Source organism: Engystomops pustulosus, chromosome 10 (genome assembly GCF_040894005.1).
Source record: "Engystomops pustulosus chromosome 10, aEngPut4.maternal, whole genome shotgun sequence".
Lineage (NCBI taxonomy): Eukaryota > Metazoa > Chordata > Amphibia > Anura > Leptodactylidae > Engystomops > Engystomops pustulosus.
Window position 1 is genome coordinate 64654980 of NC_092420.1, and position 13895 is coordinate 64668874.

A 13895-nucleotide genomic window follows, 5' to 3' on the forward strand; every position below is an offset into this window, starting at 1 on the left:
TTGGAAAAAATGAACAAAAACACACGCGTTTTCTAAATAAGCATCCATTGTAACAGACTTCTTAAAAACAGGTTTAAAACGCATTGTGTGCAACCACCCTTTGGGTCACCCAACTGGGTGCAACAGAGACCCGGTACCAAGCAGCCAAGGGCACCAGTAACGGGGCGTCAACTGAGCGCTGATAGGCAACTTGACCCCTGCAAATGCAGACTACAGTACATCGGCACTGGGCAGGTCGAACGTAGCATCAAGCGATTCCGGAGGCAACAGTATAAACTACACTGGCTTTCCCTCCTGCCCCATTCTTAGCTGGACCGTAACTGTGTATGAAGTCTGTGTCTTATTGTAAGTAGCTGTCACCCATTACCTTATCCCCCAACTATATGTAGCCCATAAGATTGTTTTGTGTACGCAAACCTGTATTACGCAATAAAATTCATGTAGAATTTATCACTGCAGTTTTCTGGTGTAAAAACAGTTAAATAATTGCACTATTATTATTATAATGCACGGTGGGCACGGAGGGGGCACAGCCATCGGTGGACTGGGCACTTATGTAATTGCCGGGCTGCCATAATATAAAGAGGGTGTGGTGCAGGCATAAGATAAATCTCCCCCATAGATTTGCTGTTTCTAGTGGGAGGGCTTAAAATACACACACAGAAAATATATCTAAAAGCAAATTAGTCAGTACAAAACACAGTCCTATAGATCTGTTTTTACTCAGCGTTTTATTTTTTAATTTATTGTAAATAATTGTATTGTTTTTTACTACAACATTTAAAAAAAATGTTGCATTGTTTGTTTTTATTTCATCTATAGGGATTAAAATGACTTTTCCAATCCCAGAAAGTTTAATAGAAACGGTTTTCATGAGTAGAAGTCTTTCTTGGTGTGATGTCCTCCAGTGGGAAGAGGCCAGAATCATTCTACAAGTCATTACATTCATGTATAATTACTAAAACTAAGAATCTACATTTCTGCCATTTCAATTATTCCAGTTTTTCAGGATCTTCTCCGCTGCGTCTAATGTTTCCTCTTGCTGTAAGGAACCAAACATAAATGAAGATGTTAATGTTTATAGAGTAATTAATGTTCTAAATCAATATACCGTATATACTTGAGTATAAGCTGACCCGAGTATAAGCCGATACCCCTAATTTTACCACAGAAAACTGAGAAAACCTATTGACTCGAGTATAAGCCGAGGGTGTAGTATACAGCCAGCCTGCCCCCGTCTAGCGTGCAGCCTGCCTGCCCCCGTCTAGCGTGCAGCCTGCCTGCCCCCGTCTAGCGTGCAGCCTGCCTGCCCCCGTCTAGCGTGCAGCCTGCCTGCCCCCGTCTAGCGTGCAGCCTGCCTGCCCCCGTCTAGCGTGCAGCCTGCCTGCCCCCGTCTAGCGTGCAGCCTGCCTGCCCCCGTCTAGCGTGCAGCCTGCCTGCCCCCGTCTAGCGTGCAGCCTGCCTGCCCCCGTCTAGCGTGCAGCCTGCCTGCCCCCGTCTAGCGTGCAGCCTGCCTGCCCCCGTCTAGCATACAGATAAAAAAATAAACATAATACTCACCCTCTGGTGTCCCCGATGTTCGTCGTGGCTCCCGGCGGCTTCTTCACTCTTCTATCTTCTCTAGCTGGCAGAGTGGCGTCCATGCGATCTGCCGGCCGTCGCAAACTGTGATGTGCCGCTGCAGCACAGTGTGCGACAGCGCTGCATCACAGTGTGCGACGGCCGGCAGATCGCATGGACGCGACTCTGCCGGATAGAGAAGATAGAAGACAGAAGCGGAGACACAGGGAGCCGCGAGAGGGACCGGGAGCCGCGAGGAACATCGGGGACACAGGAGGGTGAGTATTAAATTTTTTTTATCATTGACTCCTGTATAAGCGAGGTGAGGTTTTTCAGCACATTTTTTGTGCAGAAAAACTCGGCTTATACATGAGTATATACAGTAAATCAGATTTTAGATGATGCGATATTTATTTTGGTAATGGATGTGGGTTTCTGCAGTCCAATATCCCTACAGATCAGTAAGTGATGTAATGTCCTTGTGATATGCCATCATTTGCATTCAATAGAGACGACTGACTATCTGCATAGTTTATAGGTGTTTGTCCAGGTTTTTATTAATATATGGGTGAGGGGTGGGGCTAGAGCATATACTTCCCTCTCTACCTGTTACCGTTCAGTTGCAGCGCCGGTGTCCTGCCTTAAACCAATGCCATAGGAGGCACACGGCTGTGGTTGGGACGGCACTGCCAGCCACTGAAAATAATCAGAGATTCAGCAGTGACAGGAGCAGGGAGAGTGGGTAGTAAATGCTCTTTATTATTTTTGAAGCCCTCCTCAGCCATACATTAAAAAAATAAAAACCTGGCCAATCCCTTTAGCGATGTGTCGTTAGGATTGGCTGCCATATCTGCATGCCTTCTGATTTCAGTTTATTACAGAAGTGATGAGGGCATCGCTAATCTAATACCCACAGTCGGACAAAAGGAAGAAAAAGAAGAAAAGAGAAACTTCCCTCAATGCACAGAAACTTGTGTACAATAATATTGCACCCTGGGTTTTTGACGGTGGAAAAAAGAACAATCACTATATATATGGTGGGAGCTCAGTCGCCTGCCCTTGCCTTACTAATCTTAGAAGAGTCTTCTCGACTGCACTGCCATACTACTCAAGAGGCTTTGCTCCTTTCCTGGCATACAGGGCAAGCAGTTATTTGTATTGGATGCTGCACTGTAAATAGAAAATCTCTATGCAGCACAGGGGCTCAGTGGTTAGCACTACAGCCTTGCAGCAGTGGGGTCCTGGGTTCAAGTCCCATCCAGGTCACGATCTGCAAAGATTTTGTATGTTTTCTCTGTGTTTGCGTGGGTTTCCTCCGGGTCCTCCGGTTTCCTCCCACACTCCAAAAAACATACTGGTAGGTTGATTAGAGCCCCATGGGGATAGGGACTGATTTGGCAAGTGCTGTGTAATCTGTGAGTGCTATATAAATAAAGGTAATAATAATAATAATAATAATAATAATAATGTGGAGCAGGTGTATGAGTATCCACCAGTACTCATATCAGAAGGGAGACATGTACATTGCCTTAGGCCCGTTCCACACTTGCGAGTGTGATGCGATGAACTCGCATCACACTCGCAACGCAAGCTGCCGGGAACGCACGGCCCGAACGCTGCACACCGGGAGTGAACTCAGCATGTCAGTTCACTCCCGCGGTGCAGCGTTCAGGCCGTGTGTTCCCGGCAGCTTGCGTTGAGAGTGTGATGCGAGTTCATCGCATCACACTCGCAAGTGTGGAACGGGCCTTACACTTTTAATACCAATTGGAACTAAACTAACATTTAAATACTTCTTGTCTTACCTTGATGAAGCAAAATCGTATGTACTTTTCAAACTGGTTTCTAGTTTCTGGTCCACAAAATGCGGTTATTGGGATAGCAGCTAGCTTCTACAACAGATAACACAGATACAAGGTAACCATTTGCTTGTTAAGATTACAGACTCCATTTCTATATATTGAAGTGAAAATGGGAAGTGAGTAACAAACGCCCCAAGGAAATGAAACTTTGGTGATTCGGAATTAGCTTGTAACACGTTCTGTCAGACATCTGTTATGTCTGAGCAAAATCTGGTCCTAGCAATCGCTGGAGGCCATAATAAAACAAGTATCTAACTAGTCACTATGCAAATTAATTGTTTCGAGCAGCGGACATCCGAGACATTGCTCCTGCCTAATCCAGGTACCATCACGTTTGCATTGCAAATTCTAACATCGACTGTAAGGGATGAATTTACATACATTAGTTGAGTACAGAAGCCATTGCTATTATGCCAGGCTCAGCAGGTATTTGTGGAAATGCTCTTTTCAGTTAAACAGAACCAGTAGTTTTCATGGGCTTTCATACAAAACGAAAGATCTCCACAATATGAATGATTGAAGTTTTTCTTACCTTTGTTTTTATCATCCACTTGACAAATTTGTAATCGTAAGGTTCTTCGCTTTTCATATCAGAAAGATCCACACCTTCAACAGAATGTAAAGTAATACATTGAACATGTGCAAAAGAACTATCAGATCATGAAATCCCCCATGACCCTTATGGTGACTAAGGCCCCTTCTCCACTGGCGTTTTTCACGCGCGAGTTCTGCGCGTGCATTTGACGCTCAGAACTCGCATTGCACTCTGTCCCATTGTATTCAATGGGTCTTTCTCCATTAGCGTGGTTTTGAACGCGCGTGCTTGCGTTCGTTTGCACGCGCGTCAAAATCGCAGCATGCTCTATTTTTGCGAGTCACGCGCAATTTTCACGCCCCATTCAAGTCTATGGAGATGCATCAAGAACGCATTGCACTCGCAATCATTGCAAGTGCAATGCGAGTGCAATGCGTTTTAAACGTAAGGGTTGCTAGGTGACCAGAATAACATTATTTCCCCTGCTCGCGAACGATCATTTAATTAATAAAACACAGTGAAGAACAGTGAAGAATAGAATAAAAACAGTGAACACAGTGAACACAGTGACCACAGGATCATTTAAGATAAAAACACAGTGCAGAACACAGTGCAGAATAGATTACAGATGTTCGGCACATCTGCTTACTTGTCGGGAGATACGCGCGGAACGGCGCGAACAAAATAGCATGTGAAGAACAATATATATGTGTGAAGAATACATTGCAGATGTATTTAAACATCTGCAATGTGTTCTTCACACACATATATATTGTTCTTCACATGCTATTTTGTTCGCGGCGTTCCGCGCGTATCTCCCGACAAGTAAGCAGATGTGCCGAACATCTGTAATCTATTCTGCACTGTGTTTTGCACTGTGTTTTTATCTTAAATGATCCTGTGTTCACTGTGTTCACTGTGTACAATGATTTTATTCTATTCTTCACTGTTCTTCACATCTGCTAAATTGTCGGGAGATAATATACGCGCGGAACAGTGAAGAATAGATCGCAGATGTTTGCAAATTATCAGAAGACATTATTTTTCAATTAAATAACACATTTTAATCCCAAACCATGGTCCCGTTGAAAACTGCTCGAGTCTCCCATTGAAACGCGCGTCAAAAATGCGCCGAAAACGCAAAAACAACGCTAACAACACGCGCGTGAAAAACGCAAAAACGCAAATTACTCCAAGGAAAAATGGAACAAAAACGCAGCCAAAACGTCAGTTTTTCACGCATTGCACCCTGACGTGAAACGCAACGCTAGTGTGCAAGAGGCCTTACATATAACCTAATGTCTGGACCCAAAATGCTAAGTATAAGGCCCCTTCCACACTTGCGTTGCAGATCACGTCAGAGTCTGATCAGGGTGCGATCAGGGTTTGGTCAGTGAAAAACTGACATTTTTCATCAGAGATCAATCAGTTTTCAGTCAGAGTTTGTTCAGTGTCTCGTGAAAGGACTCAGGACTGAGCTCTATCTTTTCTATGGCAATTGATGCGTGAAAAACACATTGGGGGTCATTTACTAAGGGCCCGATTCGCGTTTTCCCGACGTGTTACCCGAATATTTCCGATTTGCGCCGATTGTACCTGAATTGCCCAGGGATTGTGGCGCACGCGATCGGATTGTGGCGCATCGGCGCCGGCATGCGCGCGACGGAAAGCGGGGGGCGTGGCCGTACGAAAACCCGACGTATTCGGAAAAACCGCCGCATTTAAAAACCGAAAAAGTGTCGCTTGGGGAGCGCTTACCTTCACCTGGTCCGAGGTGGTGCATTCCGGTGCGATGAGATGACTTTCAGCGCAGCAGCGCCACCTGGTGGACGGCGGAGGAACTACCTTCTTAAATCCCGGCCGGACCCGAATCCAGAGCAGAGAACGCGCCGCTGGATCGCGAATGGGCCGGGTAAGTAAATTTGCCCCATTGCGTGTGTTTCAGAGTGCAATGCATCTCCATAGAATTGTATGGTGCGTTTTTCATGCACGTGACTTGCAAAAGTAAAGCATGCTGAGATTTCAACACGCGTTAAAAAAAAAAACGTGCATGTGCGCGTGAAAAAAATGCAAGTCTGAAAAGACCCATTGGGACAGATTTACTTACCCGGTCCATTTGCAATCCAGCGGCGCATTCTGTGTGGAAGATTCGGGTCTTCCAGCGATTCACTAAGGTAGTTCCCCCAATGTCCACTAGGTGTCGCTGCTGCGCTGAATTCCATCAGAGTGCACTAAAGTTTACCAAGCCTGGCCGGGTGCAGGTAAGCGCTTGTCAAGCGACACATTTTTTTTTTTAAATGCGGCGGTTTCTACGAATCCGTTGGGTTTTCGTACGGCCACGCCTCCCCTCCCCCGATTTCCATCGCGTGCATGCCGGCGCCGATGCGCCACAATCCGATCGCGTGCGCCAAAAACCCGGGGCAATTCAGGGAAAATTGGGTAACCCGCCAGAAAAACACGATTTGGGCCCTTAGTAAATGGTCAGAGTGCAATGCAGGTTCTGCACGTCAAAAGCACGCACAGAAAACACGCGTGAAAAGGGGCCTAAATAGTGCCTTGCCTTGCAGCGCTGGGGACCTGGGTTCATGTCCCAGGGTCAACATCTGCAAAGAGTTTGTATGTTCTCTCCGCATTTGCGTGGGTTTCATCCAGGTCCTCCAGTTTCCTCCCACACCCCAAAAAGTGCTGGCAGGTTGATTAGAGTGTGAGCCCGATTGGGGACAGGGACCGACTTGGCAAGTTATGTGCAGCGCTGCGTAATCTGTGTGCGCTATATAAATAAAATAATTATTATTATAAATTAATACAATGCACCAACTACATCTGCATCTACTAAAAAGTCCAGTAGGTGGCAGCAGATTATAATGTGATAGATTTCTGTTATCTTTACCTCAATCCCATTGTATTTCATTATTACCATGAAGTGAAGTGCCATCAAGATTAGAATGAGACAAAAATAATGAAGGACCAATCCCACTGACCCAGTGGGTCCACTTGAACCGGTTCTCTGGCATCAAGTAAATCAAGCATTTGAAAAGAGAGATCTGCAAGATGCACCATATTCATCAGAAACCATTGATGAATATGGTGCTTCTAGGTTGGCTACGGGGGTTACACTGCCTATAGCCAGGCATACCAGGCATGGCATGTTTGCATACCCCTGCCGTCATAGCCACCCCCATATCAGTGGTGTGAGGATAGTATGGGAGTGGTTATGACATAGGGGGTATGCAAACAGTAATGTCTGCACAGCCCTCTCCATTCGCCAGAAGGCAGCAGGATGTCACAGGAAGTCCCAAGTCCCACTGCCCGGGGTACATGTGACCTGCAGCTCCTGGGAAACCTTATCAAGTATAACAAGGATGACCCTATTAGGGCCTTATACTTACCCTGTTAAAGTTTTCTGTAAGTTAGCTAAAATAGCTTCTGTAAGCTATTTTGCCAGTACTTCTACTCTGCTCCATCATAGCATTTAGTGACATGCAACAGAGTGACCTCAAGGCCATAGACTATTATAGACCTGGGCCAAATCATTGAATTCTTTTCTACACTCTTCCTGTGCAAGGACTGGGAGCAGAAAAGCTGTGACTAGAGATGAGCTTACAGTTCAGGTCAGGGAGGGTTCTCGCAAATTGACACCCCTGGTTACTAGCCATGGCTGTGATTGGGGGTCCCCAAGACCAATCACTGCTGTGGCTAGTAGCTAGAGACGTCAATTTGTCGGATTGGCTGCATGGCCACCAATGCGACAATGTGTCGGGTCTCACCAGACACATCCGAACTTAAAGGACATCTACCACCAGGATGAAGGATTGTAAACCAAGCACACAGACATTTGTCTTGGTCCTCAGTTTGAGAAAGCACATACTGTGCAAAACACTCCGTCAACTATTTAAAGTTCGGGTCTGCTCATCTCTAGCTGTGACATCATTTGTCAGTAGCTGATGTAAAACAAGCCCATACTGTCTGTTATGTGTTGGGTGCTTAATAGTTTTCTAACAATAAGTTACATTTTATTTTGGTCTCCTATAACTTTTGGTCGATGTGTTGCCCTCATGAAACGTTACTAGTGTGGGAGATGTGGCCTCTTAAATGGCAGAGTGGTTCAACTTCTTCAAGCTTCTTTCCTATCATTATCACAGAAGAAGCAGTGGATAATTTATATGTTCTAGAAAACACTGAATACCTAGTCCTGAAACATCTGCAATTATGAAATAGCCTCCATCGGGAATGATCGGCTTCAGTCCAGCAGCCTGAAGAAGGCGAGCCATGCGGTCTCGTTTCACTTCCAGCTCCCGAGGTAGTTCACTGAAGTAACATTCAGGTTCATCCATCCTTTTCAAGTCCTTGAACAGAGCATGGGCCAAGGCTTCCTGCACACAACATGAAAAAGTGGAGGGACATTGGTCTTCGATTTACAATTCTTTAACCTAAATCCTCTATTTTGAACACTTATCTACTGATTAGGGAAGATCCATGAGGATCAATGAGGATCCAAGCAATCCCGAGAACAGGAGTCCTCCATAGGAATGGAGGATTAGTGAGGATCATCGACTAGCGATACACTTATTTTAATGGGTCTTCCAGAAAAATCTCCTGCAGCCCAATATGATCACTACTGGCCCATAGATGTGGGGCACTTGTGATCAGACACTATCCTAGATGTCAAGATGTCCTACTATGTCAACATGTATTTTAGAATTATTATGAAGTTTAACATCTCATTATTATAAGAGCTTTTATGGCATACATCATATTTTGTGGAATATACCATAAAGCTTTAATTATTAACAGATCTGGAGAAAGGAGAGAGTAGAACAATGAAAAACAAACGTCTACTTCAGATGACCAACCACTTTGACCATAGTGTACAATAGTAATAGCGAGAAGGAACTGAGACCATTGCAACTGTCCCTCCACTTTCTGTACAATTCAATTGAAAGCAAAGAATCTTATAAGACAACGTCCGACTTAAGGCCTTGACACAAAGTTTGAAAATAACCCGAACCAGACACTTATCTACAATCACAGATTCAGCACATCGCTGCTGCTTGGGGGGTCTGGTTAGGTGTAAAGGTGAATAATTGGGATTTACATAACTTTGGGATTTATAATAACTTACATCACATTTCATATACTGGGGCTTATTTACTAAGGGGCCGCGGATGGCATTTCCGTTGGGGTTTCCGACATTTTCACCACTGGGACAGGTATTTAGAAGGGGATTTTGGCACACACGATCGGTTTTCGGGGCAGCGGCGCCACCTTTCATGCGACACACATCTCGAAGGTGGACGATCCGACTGATTCGGACTAAGCGCTGGATTTAACTTTAAAATTGTGTCGCAAGACAAGCACTTACATACACCGGGGGGAAGATGGTGAACTCCGGCGGACCTGATCGGGGAAGCAACACATTCAGGACGCATGATCTTATTTAATCACGACACAATGCATTGTTGTTGGACAATGCACTTTTGGGAACTCCGAGTGACTGGGTAAGTAAATGTGCCCCACATTGATCACATTATGGAACAGTAATATCAGTAGGCAACAACTCTATATCCAGCACATAATACTCACTTGTAATGGTGTAGGACAGGTATATAGAGAGTTCTGATGGGCAGTTTGCAAATGTTTGATGAGATGTGCAGGACCAATGGACCAACCGAGCTGAGGGAAAAAGTTAATAGTGACTCTGTGATTACAGAAATCTAATCAAAACTTTGGTTCTCTGCAGTTGGAATTTCATGTATAAATAGTGTTTTGTTTTTCTTTTCCTCCCCATCTAGGCAACTACAGTATTACATGAGATCTACAATGTTGCAGTCAATGGCAAAAATGTATTATTATACAGGCAGTCGCCGAGATACGTACAAGACTGGTTCTTTGGGTTTGTACTTAGGTTGAATTTGTATGTAAGTTGGAACATAAGTTATAATATCTGAAAACTTGTCCAAGTGACAATTGGATTGTTAAAATGTTGCGCTCTCATGGTAACAAGGGTTAACAACTTCATAACAGACACCTTACAGCTGATCATGGCAGCCATGAAGTAAAGTAACATCCAGAGAGCTTCACCAGAGATCACAGTGGGCAGAGAGGTCCGTCTGTAACTAGGGGTTGTCTGTAAGTCGGTTGTCCTTCATTCTGGGACTGGCTGTACATTTATATACATTTATGCATTGCTTACCTTCCATCCAGTTACACTGTATGTTTTCCCTGCACTTCCAATTGTTATCGTTCTATCCCACATTCCTGGTAGTGTAGCTAAAAGAAAAAAAAATAGAATAAAAGTTTCTACATGTTATGACTGTAACATATACATAGATCGTATGAACTCAAGGGATTTCTATACATGCACTTCTTAGTAACCATGTAATAATACTAGAATGAGATAAATTATACGAGGCCATTCACAATACAATCATTTGTCATGTCCATACGCGGCCTAATGCAAAAGGTAAGCAAAAGGTTCAGCACTCGGAAGAAGCCACCAGGATAAATAAAATGTAGTTTCGCTTCATTTCACTCTCAGGAACATAACAGCTTTAGTGCATACGATCTTCAGAGTGCCGAACCTTTTGAATTTCGTGGATCCTATGGCGTGGATGTGGTAGCGTGCACCGAGGCCGAGACCAGGGAAGCTGGGATTGTCTCTTTTTGGGTGAACTGGACTTTTCACCCTGTTCTTCATACGTGGCCTATGGTTACATGGCTTAGGGTGATCTCATAATACATGGCAGTTAATATAGAGAAGTAATGCTCAGCACATAACCATGATATGTGCCGGTATCCAGATCTCACAGACTGTCCCAATAGTCATTAGTAAACCATTAGTATTAGTAAACCATTTCAGGATATTATACTCTGCAGTGCTGATAGATCTGATGTTATATCCCAACACGGCGGCATTTTACATCCCTACACATGAATACACTACCTATTTTTATGTGCTTGTTTCCAGCATAGATCAGCCATTCATAAACTTCATCGCTGATACAGAGTATGTCGTGTTTTATACATAGGTCAGCAATAGTTTGCAGTTCTTCCTTTGAGTAAACCTAGAAGAAGCAGCGGCATGGAAATTATATTCAGATTTTATAGGATTCATTTTGACAATAGTTTTAAACCAACAGACAGCTATTGACCTGAGACTATGAACCAGGTTATTAGGAAAAAGCTGCCTGACCATGACAAAAGCCATATTATCAGCAACTAGTTAGAGAAACTCTTATTAACGTAGTAATGCAGATTTATTCTTACCTTTCCTATGGGGTTGTTTGGAGTATTTAAGATTATAGCTTTAGTTTTAGGACCGAATTTGCTGGCCAGTTCTTCAGGATCTAGACTCCAGTCACAACTTGATGCAAATGCTTTGCCACTTTCCTTCTGTAAGTCACAATGTTGATAACATTTGTCTTAGAATATGAAATTTAGAAGGTTTTACAGGACAAATAACATTGATACACAGGATGCATAGGACTTCCAACAAAATCATACAGTATCAAATACACAGTCTGATAAATGTTACCAGTGTGATCTCCTGGACGAGTATGTTCATCCTGACATGCTACTTCCCCACTTATCAGAATGAGCAGACTCGTCCTATGTCACTAAGCATTTAAGGATATGATGCGTGCCATACAGCCTGCTACTCACATATCTCAGTGGGATGTAGACAGGAGTGGCTCCAGCCATCTTTACCATGGGTTCATAGCAGTCATAAAATGGTTCGATTATTATCACCTGTTGAAAATGAACAAAGAAAAGTGCAAAAAGCAGTCCAGTACACAACCAGTGGGAATATCATATTCATATCTGTTTATCACGTTGTACTTACAGCTTTAGGGCTCATTCACACGGCCGTTCATGGGGACAATCATGCGGCCGCATATACGTTCCCATAGATGGCAATGGCGGCACGCAGCATGCTCTATCTTTCTGCGAGTGTGCGGCCTCACCTCCAGCACACGGCGGGCATACCGCGTGTGAATGAACCCTTACTACAACATGTTGTGACCATTATAAATAATTCATGTATTAAAGGACATCTACTATCAGTTTTACTTATGGTAGATGTGTCGCATTTACATGTGCATTTGGTTATGCACTAAGTGTTTTTAGTCAATAAAGAAAAAGTTTTAAAAAATCTGTAAATTAGCTGGAGCCGCTCAGGGTGACTAAACTTGAGAGATATTTGGCATCACTGGTTTTTAATTTATTCACACCCCAACTCTGTAATAGTAACAACTGCTCCTGCCCAAGGAGCTAGGAGCCAGCCAGCCAGAGCAACAAGGTGGGAGCTCTCTCCTAGCTCCTTGGGCGGGAGCAGGCGGGACTATTACAGTGGGGGTGTGAATAAATTAAAAGCTGGCAATGCCAAGAAGCTCTCAGGTGATGTCAGCCCGAGCACCCCCAGCTAATTTACATATTTTTAAAAACTTTGTCTTGGTAACTGTGCCGCTTCTAAGAACAGTTCCACTGCAAAAAAGAAACGTGCATGTAAGCGCTGGACATCTACCATCTGTGAAACTGATGTTAGATGTGCTTTAAGCAGGGGCGGCATATAATATTTTTACATATACCTGTATAACTGTTTTTGACCCCCACAACCCCCCTTACCACACGTATACAGGTCACATGACTAATCCCAATAAATACATACAAGTTGCAGATAGGTCACTACCAATGGTGCCCAAAATACAATGGATTCTGTAAATATACCACACTGTTATACTACCTTCCACTGCCTGTACACGAAAGAGGCAAACATAAGAAGATAATAACAGGCGATATTGTACGTTTTTCATGCTCGATTTGCGTCAGTTTAGCATTTTTTTTCACAGGTCCTCATAAAACTATATGTCCATGAGAAATCTGTGAAAAACAGTGATGACTATGACATGCTCTACTTTTTAATGGATATGTCGCTCAGTCTGAAAAAATAATGACTGTGGGCACTAAAACGTACTACCCTTAGAGCAGCCGAGTGCCTTCCATTCTAAAAATGCTCAAGAATTATCCAGACATCCTGTAACTGTACAACATCCAATACCAGAGATTATGTAAAGGTTCCATATTACAAGGGTAGAAATACAGAAAATGTTTACTGGAATAGACAAAATTTATTATGGATACATCCCTCACCTCATCGCCCTCTTCTACCAGGCCCTGGATAGCATTGAAGAGGGATCCATATGCTCCCACTGTAACAAGGATATCTTTGGTTGGATTTATCTGCCTTCCTGTGACTTTACCATAAACCTGGGAAAGAGCATCTACCAGCGGCGGGTGACCCTAAAAAATATATTATTATTATTTTTTTTTTTAATAAAGAATTTTCAGATGTCCATTACAATTTGTAGCATGTGCAGTATCTACAGTACACTGCCAAGGTACATGACACAGATGCAGCATAACTGCAGATTGCCGATTGAGCATTTCTGTGAAAATATAGGTACAAAGACAGAAAACGTCAGCGATTATAATTCTGCTTAATGGAGGTAAGAAAAAGGTAATCCCGTTGTGCTACATTTTTTGTAAAGGGGATTTATGGGTTCAGTTTTTAACCTCGGGTCTATTGCAGCATCCCTGTTGGTCTCTGTTAATCTAAAGAGGATAAGAAATGGTGCAAAATAAAAAAAACATACCATATAGAGAGATAAGTGAGCCGGGCACCTGAAATGTGTGCACTAATATCAACTAGCTGCTTTTATTAATAACATACGCCGATCATATTGAGTATATTGACTATCTTTTATTATTATCATCATTTGTCTTAAAAAGTTTATTTTTTTAATAATTGTCCATATGTAATTTTTATTTGTATAGTTGCAGGCCTGTATTTTGGCCTGATGAAGACGCCACTCCGGCATTGAAAAACATTGTCCTATTCAGTTAATAAAATCCTTCATTGCGCCCCATTTTCTTTTCCT

At 43.3% G+C, this 13895-nt stretch overlaps 1 protein-coding gene across 7 annotated transcripts in view; it reads right to left on the bottom strand.

Moving 5' to 3' along the window:
- Nucleotides 1–712: 712 nt before the first annotated feature.
- The window catches only part of KYAT3 (kynurenine aminotransferase 3), a 30103-nt gene continuing 16920 nt past the window's right edge, over nt 713–13895 (bottom strand). For all 7 annotated transcript variants that reach the window (XM_072127103.1, XM_072127108.1, XM_072127105.1 and 4 more), the window contains 10 exons: nt 13108–13257; nt 11620–11706; nt 11224–11349; nt 10901–11021; nt 10151–10227; nt 9541–9630; nt 8144–8330; nt 3955–4028; nt 3366–3452; nt 713–1042 (listed from right to left, as the gene is read on the bottom strand). In XM_072127103.1, the coding sequence (XP_071983204.1) occupies nt 989–1042; nt 3366–3452; nt 3955–4028; nt 8144–8330; nt 9541–9630; nt 10151–10227; nt 10901–11021; nt 11224–11349; nt 11620–11706; nt 13108–13257 (1053 nt within the window). In that variant the 3' untranslated portion in view covers nt 713–988. The remainder of the gene's footprint in view (nt 1043–3365; nt 3453–3954; nt 4029–8143; nt 8331–9540; nt 9631–10150; nt 10228–10900; nt 11022–11223; nt 11350–11619; nt 11707–13107; nt 13258–13895) is intronic.